Genomic DNA, 24,406 nt, shown 5'->3' with positions numbered 1-24,406 from the left:
AATCTTAATTCAAATAAATTACATCAAAAAACTATTTTAATCGGGCAATAAGTTTCCAATTCAAATTACAAACCAATCATTTTTAGGCCCAGTTTCAAGAACATTCCTTAAATTAAGGAAATCCCTCAAATTAAAATATTTCCATAGGAAAGCATTACAAAAGATAAATTCAATTTCAGATTTTTTCCCCCTTAACTTCTGTAATATTTTCATAAGGAAAATATAAAGTTAAGGAATTTCTTTTAGTTCAGAAATCTTTTTGAAACTGCAAGAATAACTGTGTTATTAGAATGATTAACACAGCAGCCATTTATCATAAATAGATCAGTCATGATGTCTAAACGATTCACTGACAAACAGCTACTACAAATTACATTTTTGAAGACCTTGAGGGTTTGAGATGGATTTATACAGAGTGATACACATCATATGAATGCCAAATGCCAGAACTTGTAATGGACAATGCACAACATATAAATGCCAATCAGCACAGTAAGATAATGAGCTCTTTTGAATGCATGAGCAGAATTCAACTCTCTCAGGACAGACAACCACTCTATCAAGAATGGTCAGTACGGACATTATAACCCAATGGAATGGTCAGTCTTACCGACATTATAAGTAAAACGTGAGGTTCGGTTTCAGACATGAAATTGATGTGGTCACCTGTCCCATGATGATATTTTGCTCTGGGATTTCAATCGCATTTAGACATGTGCTTTAATCTGGCACCTTTCTCACATTTGTTTAGCTACTTAGATGAAATCTGCCATCATCTTGCCATTGAAAGAATATATATCTTTCTAATCTTTATCTAAAAGTGATATCTATCATTGTCTGAAGATATGGCAGTACAGGTAGATTAGGTATTAGTATGTATATGTGATGCCAGCTCTATATAGTGATATAAGGAACCATAATATGAGGTAGCATTCCTCGTAACAGAAAATGCTCAACATAAAAACCAAGAATAATGCAGGCAGTGTAAATCCTTGACACCAAACATTTGACTGTGATTATAACTTTTTTCTCTGCAGAAAATCATAAAATAATTTCTCTCCCACTGGAAGACACCAGTTAGGTATCAAGTGTTACGCTGTGTGGCCTTTATCTATTTCCTCATATCAAGGCATTCTAAGACTATGAAGTGCTAACTTCATCAGATGCCAAAATTTCTGAAATTTATTTTAGTTGTTTGTTTTTAGAAACGAAAAGGATTTTGCCAGCTGCACTTCCACTAAACTTCAACTTATCACACCTTTAAACCGATGCTATACCGTATCAGACTTTTGTACCGATGAAATTGGCAAGAACAAATATTTATCTTAGAATAAAAATGCAAAATGTTCACACTCGATAGGGGAATGAGTACAAACAGTGTATAAATATCTATGTTTTATATCAGTACATTCATCTCTCAATGCTTCAATATAAAAACAGTTAGGAATTTTAGTCTGACACAGTCTCATTGATCCGCACAAATTCAATATAACCATACAAATGAACACGTAAAAACCATAATATCCAACAAGCTCAGAGACATTTTCTTGTAACTCAACATCTGAGGGTCAGATGAGATGAATTCCTGTTCATTTCTTTGCAACTTTTCGAAATTTAAAGAATTTTTTGTAAAAAAGGGCTGTGGCAGCTGGCTGGTTAAGGTGTTCCGACATGTAATTTCGAAAACCATGTGAAACCCAGTTGTCAGGTACCGACAGTATTGAGCATAGGTCAGTGATTTTTCTCAGTGTACTCCGCCCTATTTCTCTGGTTAATTATAAATTAACTGTTAATCATAATCAAAGATGACTCTAACAATACATTTTTGTATGTGTTAATAAGACATTAAGATTTAAAAAATACAAGAATTATAAAAAATAAAGACGTTACACAAAATACTGTAAACCAAATAAATTTGTATATATATCCCTGTTTAATTAAGTTGAGAATTAGGTTTTAAAGCTAACAAATTGCCAGTAAATATTCATATTCCAAACTTCAGAACACTTTATATTGTTTGATTTTTGTAATACCATTGTAGTTGTAATGATGTACTCTGTATAATGTTCATGTACAGGCCGGTTGCCTATCAGACCAAAGTTATAAAGTAAATTAATGAACTGAACATATCGAGCCTAGAGTTAATATTCAAGTAAGATCTCCGTTGATAGACAGCCCACAAGAGATTTCACAAGCCAGCAGCTAAATGTATATTGTAAGTGATTATATAAACAGAGTGATCCATCATCAACAAATCGTGCTTCCACTTTAATTGTCAGTTTCAATTGATATGCAGTTATTTGATTGGAGAAGAAATTTCGATCGGAGCTAAGACAGACTGACGTTTCATCAATCAGAAGTAATTCAATGTGTTATATCTGACAGCAAGAGAGTTAATTTATAACATACTGTATATATATAGGTGTAGGTACAAGTATATGGTGTATTATAGATAACTTACCTTGAGTCCATGTCGAGATGTTCCTTTGATCTTTTTCGAGATGCACTAGTTGACCCCATTGAGGAAAAACAGTGAGTTGATACACCAAGTCGTCTGACGAACTGTCCCGATCGTCACATTGAAGGACATTACTGTCGAACGTGAACCCCCAGCCCCCGCCAGAAAGTGGGGACAGGGATGTGGCTCCCAAGTTTATAGTCAGATGTGGTACCGCATTGTCCACAGGAAGTATCTCAATAGGGAGGGTCTGGGGGTGGCGTAGTGGCCGCTCTGTGTCCAGGAATATGTAAAAATCGCTGTGAGTGCCATCTGTAACGGTGAAGGATATACTGTCCGATAACGTTTCTGAACCGTCATGTTGGTAACTAATCTTGTTCATTTCGATGTCCTCTTGTGTGAACGTTGTGACGATCCGCGAGTGATCGTACAGGATGTTTCCGTGGAGGGGTATCTGAGTAAGGGTATACTGGATACTGTGACTTGGCGTATCCTTGTCGATAGCCTTTAGTTCGAAGGGCGTAATTAGTTTGTTAGCTCCCTCCATGACCGGGAGAGTTCCAAACATCAGAATAGGTTTCTTATTGTCTACATCAGTGAGCGCAATACGGAACATTCTGGTCACAGGGTTATTTCCGTCTGTGACCTCAAATTCAAAGCGATCCATCTTTACTTCACTTTTGCTTGTATGTGTATACCGAATTTTATAACCAGCTAAGTCGAGTTGTGTGAACGAGGTTATAGGTACACCAGGATTGTCCAGGTTTTCAAGGTAGCCATGTTGGGGTACATTAGTGATGGTATATAAAAGTTCAGCATCAGGAGAGTTCGAATCACGACTACTGATGATGTCCGTTGTCAAGACAACAGAGCCTCCTTCTGGTAATCGTACACCTCTATTGATGACTTCTGGGTAGACATGGTCCAACCCTGCGACAGTTACATAGAAATATCTGTCCACGAGAGGATTTAGGCCATCCGTTATTTCAAACTTTATAATATCTCTTCTTCCTTCCAATCCCGTGTGGATGTAGAATACACACTGATTGTCAATGTCAAATTGAGTGAATTTTGACCCCAAGGTCAAGTTTTGTTCTGATACACCAGGACGATCTAAAATCAGCATTCCTTGTTTGGGGATGCGGCGAATAATAAAAGTGATATTTAGGTCGGGAGAGTCCAAGTCTTCTGCCCGTAGGACAGAATTAGAGATCATTTTCCTTTCTCCGATTGTTTCAATATCTAATCCTGTGTTTATAGATAATCGTGGCGTTTCGTCGTCAACTGGTATAATGGCTATAGGTATTCTCTTTGTTACATTAAATCTGCCGTCAGTTGCCACAAATTCAAACGCGTCCTCAGTCGTTTCCGTGTCATCATGTTTGTACATAATGTTAGAGGAGCCGTCAATGTCAGTCATGGAGAACCGGTCAACTGGAAATGTACCTGCTAAGCCTCGTTGTTGTAGAATCTGTCCATGCTTCGGAGGAACAGTCACGATAAAGATTATTTCATCAGGTGGAACATCCTGATCAACAGCAGTTAATATTGGAGTATCAATTTTCATTTCTAATCCTTCCATCACTACAAATTCTCTATAAAACACCTGAGGTGGCTCATCGTTTGTAGGATAGATTGAGACACTGATGTTATACTCAGGGGAAGAGTTGATACCGTCAGAACAATAAAACGTAAAGACATCGCGATACTCTTCTACGCCTCGGTGAATACTCTGTACATAATTAACACTACCAACACGCAAATCCTTGATGAAGAAAGATGTCACTGGAATCCCCACCCGTGACTTTTCAGACCCGGGGGCTGGGGAGGTATTCTCAATATAACCAAACCGAGGCTGGACTAAAACAGTACATTGTAATTTCTCGTCGGCTGAATCCTCATCCATAGCGTCTAGGTGACGAGGCAATATTGCTTCCTTTTCACCTTCAAGAACTCCAAACTGAGCCCCTAATAACACGTTAGGAGGTTGATTGTCGATGGGCACAATATTGATCACCACCTCTATCTCTGCTACCCTATTGCCTTCAACCATAAAATTTCTTGAGCCATCCGACAATACCAGAGAAAACTGGTCACGACTTGGCAATGCCCCGACTTCTCCTCCCAAGTGCTGGTATTCCACAACACCATCCTGTAGATCTTGTTGAGTAAAATCGGTAGCTCTTTGTCCGGCTTTCAAAATAACTCCCCTTGTTGGGGCATTCTCAATCATAAATATCAACGTACTGTCCTCAGAATCTGGATCAGATGCTCTCAGCCTATTGGCATCTAAGGTGACAGAATGACCCTCGTTGACCTCTAAATCAATCTCCAGAACATTTGACAATGTTCCTGTTAAAACTGGAGCCTCATCGTCGACAGAGCGGATGACAAACTCAAATACCACAGGAATAAGATGGGCGCCATCACTTAACTCTAAATTAAAGCTGTCCCTCTCCGTTTCCTCCCCAGAATTAATATAAACAATCCTCCCACGGTTTATGTCTTGCTTGTTAAAAGAGTCTCCGACTACAAGTGTCTGTTCGCCTTTCCTTATCTCACCATAGTCTGGTAATGTTGACACAATAAAAAGAATTTCATCGTCATCTGTATCTGGGTCAATAACATTTAGATTATGAGAGGTCAAGGTCACTTGTCCATTTTCTAATACTGTTGCACCCGTGTTAGTTATCCGTGGGGGTTGATTGTCAATGGGTTGAAGAGTTATTGTAAAACGTTGATCCGGGAGGATGTTTCCGTTAGTATCTGTGACAGTAAACCCAAACTGGATAATCCTTGCCGTGATGCCGAGCTCAGCACTGGGAGGTTCGTAGCAAACCTTCTGGTGATTAATCTGAGATTGAGTGAAAGTCGTGATTGGGACACCAGGATTTTCACAAAGGACAATATTACCCGCACTTAAAGGGGTATTACGATCTGTATCAACCAAAGGGGATGTAACTCTGTATTGCAGCTGACGATCACTAGTGTCAATATCAGTATACCTTAACTGTTTTCGTTTGATCGTGGTCATCTGGAACTCTTCTACCCTCATTTTAAGTTTTGTATTTGGGTGTTGGTTGGGTGGTTGGTCGTCCAACGGCAGGATCTGAACCACGAAAGTGTACGGTTGATTTGATTTATTTGGAGGAACATGTCTGTCCTCAAGACTGAACTTAATATTATCTGTAACATAGGTTGATTGTGGTGTAGCTGTATGTTTATAGAACACTTTACCATCTAGGATATCTTGCTGAGTGAACTGGTTCACAACTTTTTCGTACACGCCGTTATTAAACAGCCAGTTTTGAACGTCTCTCGGAATTTGGAACTGTCTGACCATGATTTTACCAATTTGAGAGTATGGAGGCTCCAATATAAAGTTAATCTCCGAATCATCACTATCTATATCAGTGGCACTTAATTTAAACTGGGAGATTTCTGCTAGTTGATTTTTATAGATTTCTAAACCAGTGTTACTCGTAACAAAGGGTGGCTCGTCATCCTCGGGATAAATCGTGATAGGGAACAGAAATTCCACATGATGTTGCCCGTCGGTCATCCTGAACACTATATTGTCACTATTGGTGTCACTGTGGTCATGTTGATAAACCACTCGACCGTGATCTAAATCATCAGGTGTGAAATAATCTCTGCCCCCAGGTATGATCAATTCACCATGTCTTGCGCCATCAGCTTTGAAAATTTTTACTTTTCCTAAGTTATTCTCGTCGGAAATTCTGAGATTTTTAGAGCTAAGAAGCCTTCTAGATTGTCCTTCAAAAAGCTGTATACCTGTATTAAGGGTGACCACTGGGGCCATAGTGTTCATTGGGTTAACTACAATCATTAGCATAAATGGGTCAGATTTGGCCCCGTCCATATCTACAACCTGGAACTCTACTGTGAATGTTCGGGGAGCATTCGAGTCTATGGACGGAGGTTTATATGCTATTTTCAGATCTATAACATCTCGTTGATAAAATGAATGAATAGGTTGATCTCGATCATCTGTACTTACAATTTGACCCTCACCAGGTCCAAGAGGTCCCGTTATATTGAAAACTAATAACCCCATTGGTGTTTCTAAATCCTCGGCTGCTAGAACAGACGGAGGAATCGCTGTCATCACAAACTGGTCAATAGCATTTCCATTACTCACCTCCATGATTAGGAATGCATTATAGGATGGACGCGGCTTAAGATTTGTCCTAGCGTCGCTCACCATAACTACTTTATGAAAATACTCTTGTTTCATTATTGCTCCATCTTCATCTAACAACTCGACAACCATCGGAATATAATCTTTATTAGGAGAGTTATTTTTGTTGGAATATCTGTATTTTACTCCCATTTGTAGAAATTTATCACATTCAATATCTGTTAAAGTGGTTGTATCGTTGGCAACTATTCCAAACCTTGGGAGACCGCTCGACGGCCCTATGACAGTTACATGACACACCTGATTGGCTCTATCATAGGTAAATTCTGTATTTTTTCTGTTGATTGAGTTGGACGGGGAGTCCACCGAGGCTGATAGAGGCATGTTATTTGTGAGAACCTGAAGCTGAACAAAGACGATGGTTACATGAATGGTGAATGGGATTATGTGAGATTCGGTGTCTGAGTCGTACCTGAGAAGTAGCCTAACGGTATCTTCCACGGGGACACGTGCCCCGAAGTGTGTGTATCGAACGTCCCTCGGGCCAAACGTACAAGGGAAGTGATCGGATGGTAACAGTCTCCCTGGCCGTTGGGACAATGGGTCATTGTCCAGAACGGTGACCACACACCTGTGTCCCGGTCTCACTGAAATACGTAACTCGCTGACCGGGTCCACATACACGGCCCGGCCGAAGGGGACCTCGATCCCTGTGTTGACAATGAGTATGTCGTTTTTCTCCAACGACGGCAGTGAATGCACAATACACAAGAAAGCACACACAATGAGAGCTACACAGGTGCGACCAAAAAGGCCCGTACCCCCGAGTCTCACTCCACAAGGGGCCATGACACCCTGTTAACTCCTTCAGACATTAAGGAAACACGCGCGTCCTGTCTTGTTTGTACACAGGTAGTAAGTTGCAGACCATCATCTTTCACCTCTCACCTCCCGAGTTCAGTGCGACAACAAAACCTCCAAATCAACAGGCCGTGACGACCACTTCCGGGTGAATTGCAACGATCTCTCATTCAATCTGTCAGATATTAACTCCGCGCGTGCGAGACGTATCAACTACACGTGTATGTCTATAGAATAACTATCTTGTGTTCTCTGTAATCTGCTGTGCTGCAGTGAATGCCACAGCCCATAATATCCGTCAGCTTAGCACCTTACGTACTTATTTCTGTGCGGAGCCACACTGTTTACCATCGTGAAGTGGTCCTATTGTAAACAGTGGGGCGGTACTTGCCCAATATTTGTAAGCTCGCGTGTTTTGTTTAGCCTGCACGGTAATTGTCAGTAAATGTAAAATAAACAACGTTATACAAGTAACGGATCGTCTCCAGTCGCCAGCTCATTGGTTAGCTGCTCTGTCAATCAATTGTTATATCAATCAAACTCACAAATAACCCTAAGCATGTGCCGGGCTTAGGACACACGTGATTGGACCGGCGTATGTACACCACGTGCAGTTGTTCCATGTGTTAAGTCATTCGACGTGCAATTCAATTTAAACAAAATATCTGGTATATACATGTACAGAAGAACATCTTTTCCTGTTAACTTCCACCACTCACTGTAAACATCACATCAGATGTAACAAATTTTTAATTAAAACAAATAAGAGAAAATTTGTTTTTTTTTCTTCTTAAATATTTTTTTCTTCAAAACAAAAGTTTAACTGAGGGGATGTTTCCATTTTTTTTTCGTCTGATATATTTTAAAAGTCTAATATTCTAAATTTAGTTAAAAAAAAAACCCAACAACATTTGTTCTGCATTAACTGTACGTATTCTTAAGTGAAATCCTAAACTTTCCCTTTTAAAACTAACAATTCAATGAAATGATACAAGTCGTGTAACTTCACACACAAGTTATCTTTCAGTTGCAGCTGTCTCTGATGTCAACTATGTTTTTAAAGGAGAACTCATCCAAGGCTCATAGAGTTACCTCCCTTCTACGTGCCTGTATGAAGTTTACTGGACTGTTAATTTCTCCTTCACTTAAAATCTCGCCCTAATTTGAATCTAACATGATTGTAATATCCTGATAAATAAATCTATCTTGTAAAGATTGAAGTTGGCTTAGGATTCACTAAGAGATTATCTTCCCCTAATTTAAATCTAACAAAACAGTACAAGAGGCCCATGGGCCTTAACGGTCATCTGACTATTGGTACAATAAAACACCTCAAAGAATATAGTAGTGGCAAATAATTAAGGCAATACGAAAGAACTCTTTTATTAGAAGTTCAGGTTCTGATATATTTGATGAATTAGACCATGAACGAAGGTTCCTTGATCCGAATTAACCATGCTACAAATCCAATATCAGTACCCCGGGCCTTCTTGTTCTTGAGAAGAAGTCATTTAGAGATTTTAGCCTATTAGCCTATGAAGGTAAAATATTTTACCCCTGTGGCCTTGAATGAAGGTCTAAGTCATTCATTTGAACCAACTTGGTAGCCATTCATCCAAGCATGTCACAGCCCCAATGTCAGGTCTCTACGCCTCTTAGTTATTCACAAGAAGTCATTTAAAGATTTTAGCATTTCGAGCCCTGTGACCTTGAATGGAGGTCAAGGTCATTCATTTTAACAAACTTGATAGTCCTTCATCCAAGCATGCCACAGGCCTAATATCAGGTCTCTAGGCCTCTAAGTTATTCACAAGAAGTTGTCTAAAGGATTTTAGCCGATTTGACCCCTGTGACCTTGAATGGAGGTCAAGGTCATTTATTTGATAAAACGTGGTAGCCCTTCATCCCAGCATCCTACAGGCCCAATATCAGTACCCTGGGCCTTTGGTTATTGAGAAGAAGTCGTTAAAATGAAAAGTTTACGGACGGCGCAAGGGGGACAAGGCATGAGGACAGACGGTGCATGATGACAATAGGTCATCCTGACCCTAACAAGAGATCCCAGAGGGATCTTGGCGCCCACCAAAGAATAATCTATATCTGACAATGGAAAGATGGATCTTTTCTCTACTTTTTTAAACATACTACACATAAAATTTGAGACAGATCGCTTCAGTACCTTTTGAGAAATAGCAGTAACAAACTTCAACTATCAAAATCCAAGATGGCTTCTTGGCAGCCATCTTGTTGATCAATCGGTCCCAAATCACAATGTGCACAACTAGGGCCCTAGGGGAATCTACATGTGAAATATGAGAAAGATCCATTCAATACTTTCTGAGAAATAGCGATAACAAACTTTGAATATCAAAATCAGAGATGGCTGCCTGGCAGCAATCTTGTTGACCGATCGGTCCCAAATCACAATATGCACAACTAGGTCCCTAGGGGAACCTACATGTGAATTTTGAGACAGATCCCTTCAGTACTTTCTGAGAAATAGCGATAACAAACTTTGAATAACAAAATCTTAGATGGCTGCCTGGCGGCCATCTTGTTGACCCATCAGTCCCAAAATACAATATGCACAACTAGGGCCCTAGGGGAACCTACATATTAAATTTGAGAAAGATCCCTTCAGCACCTTTTGAGAAATAATGATATCAAACCTTAACTATCTAAATCCAAGATGGCCGCCTGGCGGCCATCTTGTTTTTCCGATCAGACCCAAAAATCTGTATGGCACAACTAGGGATCAAGGGTACCCTCCATGTGAAGTTTGAACAAAATCACTTTAGTAGTTTTCAATAAATATCGATAACAAACTTCAACTGCCAAAATCAAAGATGGCTGTCTGGCGGCCATCTTGTTTTTCCGATCAGCCTCAATTGCTGTATGGCACAACTAGGGACCAAGGGTACCCTCCATGTGAAGTCTGAACAAAATCCCTGCAGTAGTTTTTAAGAAATAGTGATAACAAGCATTGTTTACGGACGGACGATGGACCACTGACGCAGGGCGATTTGAATAAAATCCAGTTTTAAATCCAACATAACTGAAGATAATGAAATTCTAAACCTTAAGTTTGCTTCTGACTTGAGTGTTCCAAAGATAGTTGGCCTGCTTTGAATACAGCTACAATAACATTAATCTTATCAGAAAATCGCCGATATCACTTGGCGCCATGAATAAATGATGGCTCAGAAAAAAGCTTGCTGTGAATGTAAAAACAACAGAATGCAATTGTATGCTGATGGAGTAGTGAACTGGTCGCCCATTACATTTATTTACATTTCATAAAAAGACAACCAGCCTCACGCTCGCTACACTAGCGGTACTACATACATAACTAAAATAGACTGGGTTAGTAGGCCGGGGTCAAGCACATCTTCCGATCTGAAATCTCATGCACACCATCAGCCCTATTGACAACATTCATCCAGCCTCTGGTCAGCGATAAAACATCCTCTGGCCGTGTGACATCACAGACAAGGTCTGAGGTCAGATAGTTCTGATTAAACAGGTACAGTGTTAAGACAAGGCTAGAGATCTACATGTACAATGTCAGAACATCACATGACTTTGCTAAGTGATGATAATATGTCACATCTTCACACCATGTGTAACTGATATGAGAGATATTTGACATATTACACCACTACAATACAATGTCTTAACAGGATACAAATTGTTTAGCTTAGGCATTATTACACATTTAAAGACCTCTTAAAAAGATAAACTATTATTTATTGTTCAGTTTGATTAAAATCAAGTTATTGAAATAATGTTAAACAATCTAGTTATTAAACAGGTGTATCCACAGTCCTGTATCTGTGGTAACACAGGCACAGCTGTATCCATGGTAACTTACACAGACGTATCCATGGTAACACAGGTACAGTTGTATCTATGATAACACAGGTACAGACGTATCCATGGTAACACAGGTACAGATGTATCCATGATAACACAGATACATATGTATCCATGGTAACACAGGTACAGACGTATCCATGGTAACACAGGTACAGACGTATTCATGGTAACACAGGTACAGATGTATCCATGATAACACAGATACATATGTATCCATGGTAACACAGGTACAGACGTATCCATGGTAACACAGGTACAGATGTATCATGATAACACAGGTACAGATGTATCCATGGTAACACAGGTACAGATGTATCCATGGTTACACAGGTACAGATGTTATCATGATAACACAGGTACAGATGTATCCATGGTAACACAGGTACAGATGTATCCATGGTAACACAGGTACATATATATCCATGGTAACACAGATACATCTGTATCTATAATAACACAGATACAGATGTATCCATGGTAACACAAATTCAGCAGTATCCATGGTAACACAGGTACATATGTATCCATGGTAACACAGATACATATGTACCCAAAGAGTACCAACCAGAAGCACAGGTGAACAAAGATTCAGATGAACCCTTGGATGACCGCAGGTTTATGGCTGTGAACCAGACACAGATGTCTAGACATTGACCACTGATAAAGAAGCTGACCATTGGCTCTCATGCACACCACAAACTTACAATAGGGATGCCTGGAGCTCCCTGGCCAGTAATGGTAGCACACCCATTGGTTTAATGCTAACTTTACTCCTAAATATCACACAGATAATCACAGAAAATTATTTCTAAAATATCAAAAATATTGGCTAGTACATTTTCTTATATTAAAACCAAATTACATTTACAACTCTAACATGAATTTTTGTTTTGATTTTTATAATTCAATCTACAAGTTAAATAAACCCAAAAATTTGTGCCTTAGGAGCACATTGGAATATAAAATTTTGATAAAGCTACTGCAAAATCATTGATGGCTCAAAGAATGGTCACTAAGACAAATAAAACTGAATTATTCTATAATCAGCTGCCATCCTTCACTACATGGATGTCCAACAAAGATCAGGATATTGAGATGTTTCCAATCCTCCCCAAACCCAGCCATCAAACTTGTACATTACCCAAAGGAAAAATAGAGTTAATTCTGCTCAAATAACACCAATTAAAACACTAATCGGGTGGTTCACAATCTCTTACAAACTCTTTTGAGACAGTGTTTCTACTCATTACCTAGACTATTCGTTTGAGGACTAGAAACCAGGCCATACTGTTCAACCACACATATTTTATGTGGCCTCAACCCTTTTAACCACACGTACTGTGTGTGCCAGACTTTAGCCACATCAACAGAAAACTATCATAACTAGATTTAAAGCATTCTCACATATAGCAATACACAAATTAATTTCTCCCCTTCAAAACATTAGCCCAGGATATGGACAACATTTTTAACATGTTTGGGGAAAATGAGCAGGAAATCACTTAAATTTTCACAAACTGCTTTTTTCCATGACTATATTGTGATCATATTGATGTACGGAAAAGGCTGTCATCAACAGCAAAGCTGTCTCTGAATACCTTAGAGTTTGTATTAGACCGTATTGCATGAATGAATGAGAAAATATATGTGTTGAGAAAATCTTAAGTGATTTGCTGCACGGTATTCATATGCTGCCTTATATTGTTTACACAACAAAATCATCACAGTCACACCTCAGGACGGCCACTCATCCGCGACACGTCTCGCATAAAAACATCTCAATATTGACTATAGTAATGATTCAATGAATGTTCAAATAAAAAAAATTATGATTTCACAAAATTATGGTTAAAAAACTTTCTTATCGGCAAAAATTCAAATTAAGACATCAACATTACCGATTGATATTGGAAAATTTTACCACTTCATTAAAAACAATTTTTCTGAATTTCAATTTGAATGATGTCTGCAAACATCTCCCAATACTTGAAAGCCCTCAGGGTTGAACATACACCATTCTGACCCTCACATCACTCCCGACTCATAAAACACACTCACACAATTTTAGTCAAGGGTGGATAACTCAGCAAATATAAACAAAGCACTTTGAGGCCGAGTTAAACACCCTCAATCGTCAAGAGGCTGATGACGGCTCGATATAGACCACACGATAAAAATACAACACATTCTTCTGGAGGAAAGCAAGAGCTTCTCAGTAAGAAAATATTTTGACAGGAGCTTTATATACTTTACATTTTTTATTTTGTTAGTGATATGCCTGACCTTTTGACAGAGCATCAATAGTGCATGCAAGTCAAAAAGGCAAGAAAAAAACTGGTATTTATTTTGAGCGAAATTGGTTTACTAAAACTCTTGCTTTTCTCCCTATTTAATTTGCAAAATACATAAAATGATATATAATTGTATCTTTGGTGAAGAGGCAATTAAATTGTTCTAAGTAAGAAGAGCAGCAGACCATTGTTGTATGAACAACACCATGATATGACAGATAATACCTTTATATCTACAGAAAAGCTAAAAATATGTAAGACTGGCCTCACTCAAAAATACAATACTAGTTTGCGAAATGGGAGAAAACGAAAATGTTACTGAATACAAACACTTCCAGTTTCCACACACAAAAAAAAAATAGAATTAGAATTGGACCCTTTACACAATTCAAATGCGACAAAAGGAAATATCACAAAACCTTGAGTAAATCCACCTTTTGTTTGAGTTCATTAACAATGAATTAAAACTAACAGCACACCATAAATCTAAAATATTACACTATCCAACATGGTGTTATAGATACAACAAAACATGTGTAAAATTATTCACTTCAGTATTATTCTAAAATTCCAAATGCTTTGTTCATAACAGACACTAGAACACAAAAGTTTTTAAAATCAAGAAACGAAAATTAAAAAGAAATTACACCATGGCACAATCCTCAGAAAAATATATCATGAAGTTAAAGATAAATGTCTTGCGTCCAATTCATCCAGCTTTAATATAAACACATTCCTATTTAATAATGTCCTAGTCAATGTACGTAAGAAAGGCCAAATCTATTAGTGTCAGCAGAGTTTACAACCCCACACCTAATGATAATGGCTCATTTGATCCTAGGGAAACAAGAATCACAATATTTAATCAAATTTTAATGCAACATCTAGATTTGTTTCATTGTTTTCCATAAATATAATTCAATGTTTTTCATACTCAAGATCTGATTGTATGAAATCATATAGATTTGTTCAAGTATGCCAAGATGTCAAACTGCAGTTGTTCCAATTGCGATCAATTTAAACCTTACACAAACACTTCTCTTGTTTGGATGATTAATACAAGCATTCATGTGAACTTGATAATATGTAAACAAACATTTTAGCGATCTGGATGATTATTGGACAGAGGACATTTTCTCTATACCAATCACAGTCAAACACAGACAGGATTCAACAACAGATTGCAAAATACAAATTCATGGAGGTCAAAGGTCATAACCATGTCAACATCACCACAGCTTGCCCTTGGTCTTTCATGATCACAAGTATGGGAGAAAGTATTCAGCATTATCACAACTGGTGAGATTGAAGGGTAATGAACAGGTGACGTCCATGAACATTACAATAGCAATGCAACTATCACAATCAAAGTTTATACATCAGAGTTAAAAACCATCCCACTTGCTCAAGGAAAACTGAAGAAAGTTAAAATACCACTGGTCAAGTTGAATATCCCACAAAATCACTGGATTTTAAGGAAAGAACCAATATTAAACTGCATTCTAAACTTATTGCACATCCACTAAAGTTTATTTAAATTACAAAAATCTCTCCAAAGAACACCAGGTTCATAAAAGATATCACAGGAATAAGTAATCAAAAACCATTTTTGTCTTGATAAATCTATACAATTTACCACAAATATTGCATGGGTCACAGATATTAAACTGTTTATCAAATTTCCTATGTATCTTTCGTGATTTTTAAACTCATATAGATATTTTGTTAGAGTTAGGGTTCGTAATTACCATTTGTTGTTTTTATGTTTTAGAGAATTTTAAAAGAAAGAAGAATAAAACAAATAACATATTTTCAGTTGGAATTTTAGAACAATAAAAGCAGAGAAACCAAAGCCAAAAAAAATACTGACTGAAAATGAAACATTTAAACTCTGAATTTGTCCCGACTTAAAATCCTGAAGTTTTGAGCAATAAATGATCATGTTATTAGTATTGAAGAGGAATTATGATATAAGAGAAAATCTGTCTCCCTGTTAAATTTTTTCAATAGTCTATTTAGCTCTGTACCCAAATTTGTATCTTTGACAACAGAAAGAAAGCCAAAACTAGTGTTATTTTCCCCAACTATTTCAAGGATATGTGTACATTTACTTCAGATACTGTTATCAAATATTTTGAAAATATCTAAAAAAATTTGTGGTAAGTAAAACAATTAAATATTTAAGCTTTTAAACATTACAGTTAGTCCTGAGATTTCAACCACAGAAATAAAAGTATAGCCAATATTTGTAAGGAGAGATATACCATGTCATTTGCAATGACATTTATTGACTAGGAACTGTGGAATATTGAAATATATTTATCAGATTCTAGCTTCTGAATTTATCAGCAAAAGGAGGGAGAATTCATAACAACATTTTTCAGTGGAGTTAAGTTCTATTTTCAGTATGAACAGAAGAATTATCAACATTCGGAAAAGCAAATGTTACAGTAGTGTAATGTAATCTTCACACTATTTGTATTAGGTTAAAATCTTAGTTTATAAAACAATAATCTCAAAGTATGCACATTGCATACTTAAGCAAAATATTAGAAAAAAAGTATCTTAGCAACATTTGCTTCATATCCTTCAGTAGTATAAAACCACTCAAAATGTAGTGACTATGGAGAGGAGCTTCTACCATACATTAGCTATAAGTCTATGAATTGGCCTCTCACATAGGTAAATTCTCAATTTCTGGACATCGTTATCAAGATCCATATGGTAGTTTTGAATAGGTGCTATACTAGATCAGAATATAAGCAGATACAGGCCGGCAAATGAAGCTCTAGGAATATGTGAATGACCCCGACAAAGTGTAAATGGTGCGTCCCATGCCTAATTACAAAATTACATTTCAATGATTCATGAGTGAAAATACTACAATGATGAATAGTTTAGCAGCAAAAATCTTCTATCAAGGTGTTGGAAAATAGAATTTGTTTCAAAGTTAGATGGTTAATAAACCAAAAAGAAATCAAAATACCACTTAAATCAAGAAGTATTATAGGAGCATTACTAGTCAAATTCAGAGCTCCAAGAAATGTTAAGTTTCAAATCTTTGATATTTTAAGAATAAGCTGTAACATTTGGCACCTGTCCATGTACAGTGACGTCTTACACCTTGGTAAGATTTTTGCTGCTAAACATGAGCAACATTTTGGAACGTCAGCAATGAAAAAAATCCTTCCCCTTTGTCCGGTCACGTGAATGGTCAATACAAGAACGAGTGTCATGGAAAAATCATGACAAGTTTATTCCTGATTCAAACTGTCTCTCTCTGGCACTACCCAGCATACTATCATGATAAAACCCTGACAAACACAGGAGGAGCAGGAAATATGTTATAAGCATGAGATTGAAGTAATGTCCCTGTTTCAAATTAATATCACAGTTAGAAAGTGGCTGGTTTAATGTGACACAGCCTCCCCTCGCCGGACACTGACGTCCGCTTGTCCTACACGTCCAAATCATTTAGCTGCCATGGCAAATCCGTGACTCGTCAGTTCTACCAACCACTCCTTTATCTCCGTGGTGATATTCCAAAATGCTGCCGACAGTTATATCATCATGTTCTATGAGTTCGTCGTCGTGGAGTTAGTTTCCTCTGACCCTGTTGCTGCCACTGTTGTGTGATTCTGATGGAGCAAACTAATGCTATCATAACCAGCACCATTCTGGACATACGAGGTCCCTAGTCCATACAGATGGCCACAATACTTTACATCATCTATGTTATCTTCAAAGAACATCTGAAACAGGTCCAAAGTCAAAAATTACAAATCTATTTCCCATGGAGCCTTTAATATGATAACTATATAAATCTTTTCTATGTCCAAAAACATACGCTGTTTTATAAAGTTCATCTCTCTTTATATTGTAATTGTAACAGATTTATGTGAGTTATAAAGTTCATCTCTCTTTATATTGTAATTGTAACAGATTTTTGTGAGTTATAAAGTTCACCTCTCTTTATATTGTAATTGTAACAGATTTATGTGAGTTATAAAGTTCACCTCTCTTTATATTGTAATTTTGACAGATTTATCTGTTATATAAAGTTCATCTCAATTTATATTGTAATTGTGAAAAATTTATCGGTTTTATAAAGTTCACCTCTCTCATTTTGAAAAATGCTGCTCCCGTTAATAAACTATCACTACCGGCTTGATGCTGCGGTCCTATCCTCTCAATCTGAAAGTACGAAAAAAGAGCATGATCAAAACTCAATTGTCAGAATAGTAGCATATGGATACAGATTGGTAACATCTTTGTATTATCTTACATACACAAGAAGGCAAAATTATGTGGGAACAATATAAATTTAATTAATTGTCTGAAAGTTATTTGTTTATAACAAATTCAACATCAATTTATATTTACCCCGATGTAAGTTGTTTATTGCTATTAAATATGTACACATGATATCACCATAACAACTATTGACAAAACTCTGGAATTCGCATCAAAAGACTAATTTCCTTTGTATGTACAATCATTCCCACTGAACAGTATAAAGAAAAGTCTTAACCTCCAATTGTTCTGCTACTTCCTGGAGACCTCCCTTGAGATTTTTACAGCTCTTCATAAGATATTTGACATCATAAATATTTGGGAAGTAAATACGTAAAAGCTCGAAAAAGTCTGACTCTTCCCTTGGTAGTTTTGAATCTGTTAACATCTTCAGCAGATAACCAAAGTCATACCCACTGAAATTGAATAAAATCACGGTTTGCTTACAATAACCTCATCTAAAACAGGTACAATTTTATTCATATAATTATCATCTTAATGTCCATATCAACATATGTATGCTTTTGCACATGCCAAATTATACAGGCACAGGCAGGACATGTACAACACAGAGAAGACAACAGTTATAAACTTGGCTCGGGTCTTCATTCTATAGTTAGAAGCGAATAATAAAAATTGGACTTCAAGTGGTATTACAAGTCTAATTGACTTAACAACAATGCTCTACATTACGCTCCAATACAACATCTCACAACGCCACATTTACCGGGCTGGGGAAATGTACTCGTCCGCTCGACGAGTGGATTTGGTCATGGATCATCGGACGAGTGAATTTTGACATCACATTTGTCCGTCATACAAGTAAAATATTCTGACACCGACTGACCAAAATTTTATCAATTATATCGTTTCTCACTAAATTTATATAGGGTCTGACATGCGTAACGGTTTCTTAAAAATATCACAAAGCAATGATAAGCTTTCGCTTTCTGCATCTTTCTTTGAAATCCCTTACTTTCGTTTTCAATGCGCATGCGCGTATACAGCATTGTAACATGAACAAATCCGGTCTTGTAATGATATCGTAATGAAGAGGCTAGAGATGTATCGAATAACAAGATGTTGCAGTGAAATCTGCTTTAGTTTTGTTTGCGATATTTGCCTTAAAAAAATCCTCCAAGAAGATATTGGAGTTGAAAATAAAATACCTACTACATTGGAAAGTAAGTTAAAATATTGACATTTTAAAAGATGTCTTTTTTACAACACTTCCATACAAAATTGTTTTTGAATCATATGTTTTTGTCGGTCTTCTTGTAAAACCGTCTGTTTGTCATGTTATCCAGAATCGGCATCAATACAATTCTGACAATCAACTGGATACACCCCAAATAGCTGTATGCTAATACATACAGTCACATATACTTATTTATCTGAAAAATATTGCGGGTAAGTGAAAATGTCATCGGACGAGTAGGTTTTGATGAAGCACTTGTCCGACTGACGAGTACATTTCAAAGTTATTCCACAGCCCTGATTCAGGGTCGGCTCAGCATGACCCCTGAATCAGAACATCTCGGGATATACTATATATTGCTAGTAGGCGTTTATACTTCTGAGAAAATCAATCCCACAAAGATTTCATAGGCAACACGCTGATTAGCTAACCATAGGTATTATGCTGATGTGACCCTGAACAGGGAGTTGTTAGAACCAGGGGTTTCATTATCTTTCAGGAGAGGCGGTACAATTACAATTTCAGGGGGTACTTTTCTATACCATCTGTATGCTATCTAATGTAATTTAGCCTAAATCAGGCGGTACAACAGCTAGGTTTAACAGGCAAAAAGTACCGGGTACCGCCTGATAATGAAACCCCTGTAGAACTGTTATTGGAACGAAACATAAATATTTTAGTAGAGCAAAATTACAAGTCTAATTTTGATTAGATTATAATTCTGTAGATTAGGCCTAATTCTTTCAATATCAAAAAAATTTGTGGTTTAGATCGGAAATCAAAGTTACTCTTGCATATAAACCGCCATAAAACATAATGGTATTCAGAGTCTACTATGGTTATAGATCTTTCCTGACTGACAAAAGTGACTTTTCAGTCAAAATCTTGTCAATTATTAAAGAATCATTAACTTCAAAACCTAGACTGAGGGAGAAACATCATGTGACAAAATAACAAAAGCTGTCATCCAATAGCAAGCTTTTCTTCTACCAGTAAATTATTACCTGCAGTCACAATTAATTTTGTTCAAATAGCGACAGACCTCCTAAAAAGCATAATCGTATATTATAATACAGAATTGTTATTCCTTTACCTGTGGAAAGATAACCATTTCACTTCATCATTTAAAACAATGCCTGATGTCATCAAAAGCTCTGCAAAGTCGTTGACATCAATTCCGTCATTAATATGCTTTTCAAATTGGATTCCTGAATTCTGTAGCAGATCTATAGATTCCTGGGCATACATGTCTTCCCTGTAAGAAAAATAAATAACATCAATTTGAAATACTTATCAAAAACCATTCTTTGTCACAATGAAATCTAATTTGCATCAGATCCCCAATCTTGTTTACATTTTTATTACATAATTTGTGCATTACATTTCAGTTTTCAATTCTATTACACAAGATCATCAATCTGATTAAAATCTAGTTCCTTATTCTCACTTGCAGGTATCCATTGAAACATTATTTTGTGAGCAAAATTCATATCCTTTTCTCAGAAAAATATATTGTTAGGGTGACAAATATGTGATGTCACAAATTCACAAGGGTAAATAACTCTGTAATATGCAAATACAGAATAAGTAAACTTGTAACTTGAAATACATATACCTCATTAAATTATATAAATAATGCATACGTTAAATTATATTTGAAGTTGAACTGCCATGTTGATACTGGTTCTGGTGTTTCACCCAACTCGTTTTGAAAAGTGACTCCAACTTGAATGATCTTTAATAGATCCACGTTACAACGGAGTAACTGGTAAGAGTAATCTGCTGTGCTTCGGAACTCTCCAATGGGACGGGCGACCACACCTGGAAACTCGGTGTCCTGAAAATGGAGAGATCTCAAATTACATAATAGCAAAGGCGCTTCTAACACTTATAATCAAAAGAAACTTTGTTAATTTGATAAATCAAGAATATTGATTTATTTAGATACAGATTCATCTATTTGATATTGTGTTTCAACAAGATGCAAACATTTTACAGTCAAAATGATTCTTCAATCATTTCAACTCCAAATTAGCAACTGGTTTATTTTTTATTTTAGTTCTATAAAGATTGGTTACCACACTCAAATACCATCTTTCCAGTTTTAACTAAAGCAGTTAACTGCAGATAGACATGATGTAGTACAGCAGAATCTATCTATATTTCACTGTCACATCAGCCATTCTATCTATATTTCACTGTCACATCAATATTTCTGTCACATCAGTCATTCATTATCAATATTAACTGCAGATATACATGATGTAGTACAGCAGCATCTATCTATATGTCACTGTCACATCAGCCATTCATTATCAACATTATGTTCTGTATGATTTGACCCCATTCTTAATGATGAAAATCTTCATTTTCGCTGATTTAAGTCTCAGATTTCATCATAACAATCTGACAGACCATCAAAATCTTGATCAATCATTTCCTGTTCCACTTTTTGTTTCTTTTTGAGTACATGTAATTTTTGTTTTATTTTCCCCAAATCTCAATTCCTTTACACCTTTTTCTTCAAATTTAATGTCATAGGCCTCATTTCAGATGTAAAGGAAAGCCATGATGACTTAACAGAAAATAATATCTTATTTTTACCATTGCGACATATCTATATTTTGTGACAACATGTCTGATTTTCCTGAATTCCTCTTCTAAATTGTTCTGCCAAACGTCCTTGATACCATACTCTGTTTGTGCTATTGATGGCATGCTCGCAGCATATCTGGTGACACAACCAAGCCCTCGATCAGCTCTTCTTTATACCAACTGTAGCCGGATGTTCTAGTTATTTCTTGTTTCCTGTTCCTGAAAATTTCAGAAAATGAAAATTATTTCATATTTTATAAACTGTTCAGTATTGATGTGTTTTTATCAAATAGAATAGAGTGATTGGAAACTGAGGATGAAATGGAAAAGGGTAGAATTCAAACAATGTGAATCTGCTTTTTTACCTGTCAAAATATACAAAGAAATACCAACATAATATGTTCTTGTTATATATTAATTATAACAGAAATATCTAGTCTGACCTTCTGACAAAGAATATATCATGTGTACAATTCACAAACACAAAAATCAAATTATCTATGTTTAAAACTGTTGAATAGTTGTTTATCACAAACTGACAAACCACTTTCTGAAAAATTATTTTTGGGCAAGAAACTCTGATATGATGTAAAAGACAATCATGATTGGTTGATTTGGTTCAACATTCCATTAAAAGCTGTAGTCAATTAATGTAAGAAGGTTTCCCTTGAATGCCATGTGTTGTGTGTGAATATCTGTATGTTTTGGGAGTCTGCAGTTTACATTTGTGTTGTGTCTCCTGTAATAAGTGTATAAATAGCCGATCAGTGAAACATGCAGGAAATGTCATAGAAAACGTGTCGCAATCAATGGCTTATGGCTTATGTGTGTTGTTGGTCATATCATTTAAAATATCAAGCGTCAAATTGAAGAGCGCATAAGCACTACATAGTAATGTAAATGTTCAGAGGAGTATCATTTTATTTGTGAAAACATAAGTGATCTGAGAACATGGCAACATGTGAGCCTGTAGAAGAAAATTGGTATACACAAAAAAAAGTATAATCGATTTTAATCGATCATCGATTGGTTACACAAAACTTATGCTCAATCATAAAATTTCAACTGAATCCCAACACTGAATCCCAACACTAAGTTGCAGCAGCCTGAGCTGATATTGTATATTACATCATTCTTTCATACCTATGGGTGTAATACTGGCTGGTCCAGGGCAATACAATCATGTCGCCTGAGGCTGTATTGCATGGCTTCCCATGCAATAAAGCCTCGTGACGTAACGGCGTCAACAAATCTCTATTTCCTCGGTAAAATTTTTACATTTTTTTTCACAAATATCACTGGTTTCACTATAAAAGATGCAAACAATGGAATTTGTGTTGAAAATATCACATAATTTTTCATTTAAGGAAAATTGACTTCCAGTCGTGGATTTCTTCTAATCTATTTCGAGATGGCGGGATATTATAGTTGTAAAGTCGCAATAAAACGTTGAGGTATGAAAGAAAAATACTCATTCATAGTAAAATTGAAGGATAGGGATATTCTAGTATTTCTACCCTCGGGATCACTAAATGTTGCAAAACACTCAGCAAGCCTCGGGTTTTACTACATTTTGTGACCCTCGGGTAGAATATCCCTATCCTTCATATCCACTTATGAAAGAGTCTTATAAATTATAACTAAGCATCCCACACAAGTTTATCCTCAAAAGGTCTAATTGGTCCAAATTATCATATTGTAACAGGAGAGGAGAAAATGTAGCGGCCAGACCGGGATTCGAACCCGGGACCCTCAGAATACTAGCCGAGTGCTCTACCGACTGAGCTACCTGGTCACCGATGATCGACCCAGTCCAATCCCGCTACACTCCTCCCTCCTTTCTCGAAGTCTTCGCCCTCGAAGACACACCCTTCCAAACACCACCACCGTGGGTTATTTAGTTGGGCGCCAATTTTGTAACAGGAGAGGAGAAAATGTAGCGGCCAGACCGGGATTCGAACCCGGGACCCTCAGAATACTAGCCGAGTGCTCTACAGACTGAGCTACCTGGTCACCGATGATCGACCCAGTCCAATCCCGCTACAATATTTACAAATTTTTTTAATACATTTTTCTTTTTTACTTTACCATGTAAAGAATACATAAGGTTAGATGTCCGTTACAGTAGATCACTTAATTTATCACGATAGAAAAGCGTCAGAATATATGGGGATATAACCGCTTACACAAAAATAATAGGTCTAATCCTCCTTAGAAATATTAAAATTGAGAATTGACATATTTTGGTGTCAGGGCACACTCAATGAAATTGTCATTTGGACCACGCCGTTCCGCTTTCGGTTGCTTAAATTTTATTATATCAAATAATAGCTTTAAATGTATTATCAAACAACGAATAACATTTGTAAAAGCCAACATCTTCTTTGTCAAAAGAGGTTCCTAAAGCTGTGTGATTTCTGCAACTTCTTCGTAATACCGAAGAGAGAGTCGCGTGCGTGCCTTAGAGAGGGTTCAAGCTGTACGCTGAAAGAAAGAAAGGCTTGAAAGAAACAAAATACTTTCAAACTGTGGAGCCTTTTCAATATACTTACCACAACTAAACTAAATTAATAAGAATGAAGAACTGTATTTTATGAGGGCTACATGTCTTTGTGATATTCTTGACCGCGATCGCCGACTGCGCATCTGAACAGGAAGTTAATTTGAGCCCA

General features: G+C 36.8%; 2 protein-coding genes across 2 annotated transcripts in view; both read right to left on the bottom strand.

The window, feature by feature from the left end:
- Nucleotides 1-8,182, bottom strand: part of LOC138327621 (extracellular matrix protein 3-like) — a 103,303-nt gene extending 95,121 nt beyond the window's left edge. Inside the window, 1 exon segment of the mRNA XM_069273875.1 lies at nucleotides 2,462-8,182. Within this exon segment, the coding sequence (XP_069129976.1) occupies nucleotides 2,462-7,469 (5,008 nt within the window). The 5' untranslated portion in view covers nucleotides 7,470-8,182.
- A 2,542-nt stretch (nucleotides 8,183-10,724) lies between these two features.
- LOC138327620 (CCR4-NOT transcription complex subunit 7-like) lies at nucleotides 10,725-24,396 on the bottom strand. Its single transcript, XM_069273874.1, has 7 exons — nucleotides 24,287-24,396; nucleotides 21,744-21,953; nucleotides 20,783-20,976; nucleotides 20,233-20,394; nucleotides 18,180-18,357; nucleotides 17,765-17,842; nucleotides 10,725-17,400 (listed from the first exon to the last, which is right to left on the bottom strand). Exons 2-7 carry the CDS (start codon nucleotides 21,855-21,857, stop codon nucleotides 17,224-17,226), a joined length of 903 nt encoding a protein of 300 aa, XP_069129975.1. The 5' UTR covers nucleotides 21,858-21,953; nucleotides 24,287-24,396; the 3' UTR covers nucleotides 10,725-17,223.
- Nucleotides 24,397-24,406: the final 10 nt, after the last annotated feature.

Source organism: Argopecten irradians, chromosome 7 (assembly GCF_041381155.1).
Source record: "Argopecten irradians isolate NY chromosome 7, Ai_NY, whole genome shotgun sequence".
Lineage (NCBI taxonomy): Eukaryota > Metazoa > Mollusca > Bivalvia > Pectinida > Pectinidae > Argopecten > Argopecten irradians.
The sequence above is the reverse complement of the archived record's forward strand: the minus strand, read 5'-3'. Positions and strand labels throughout refer to the sequence as shown.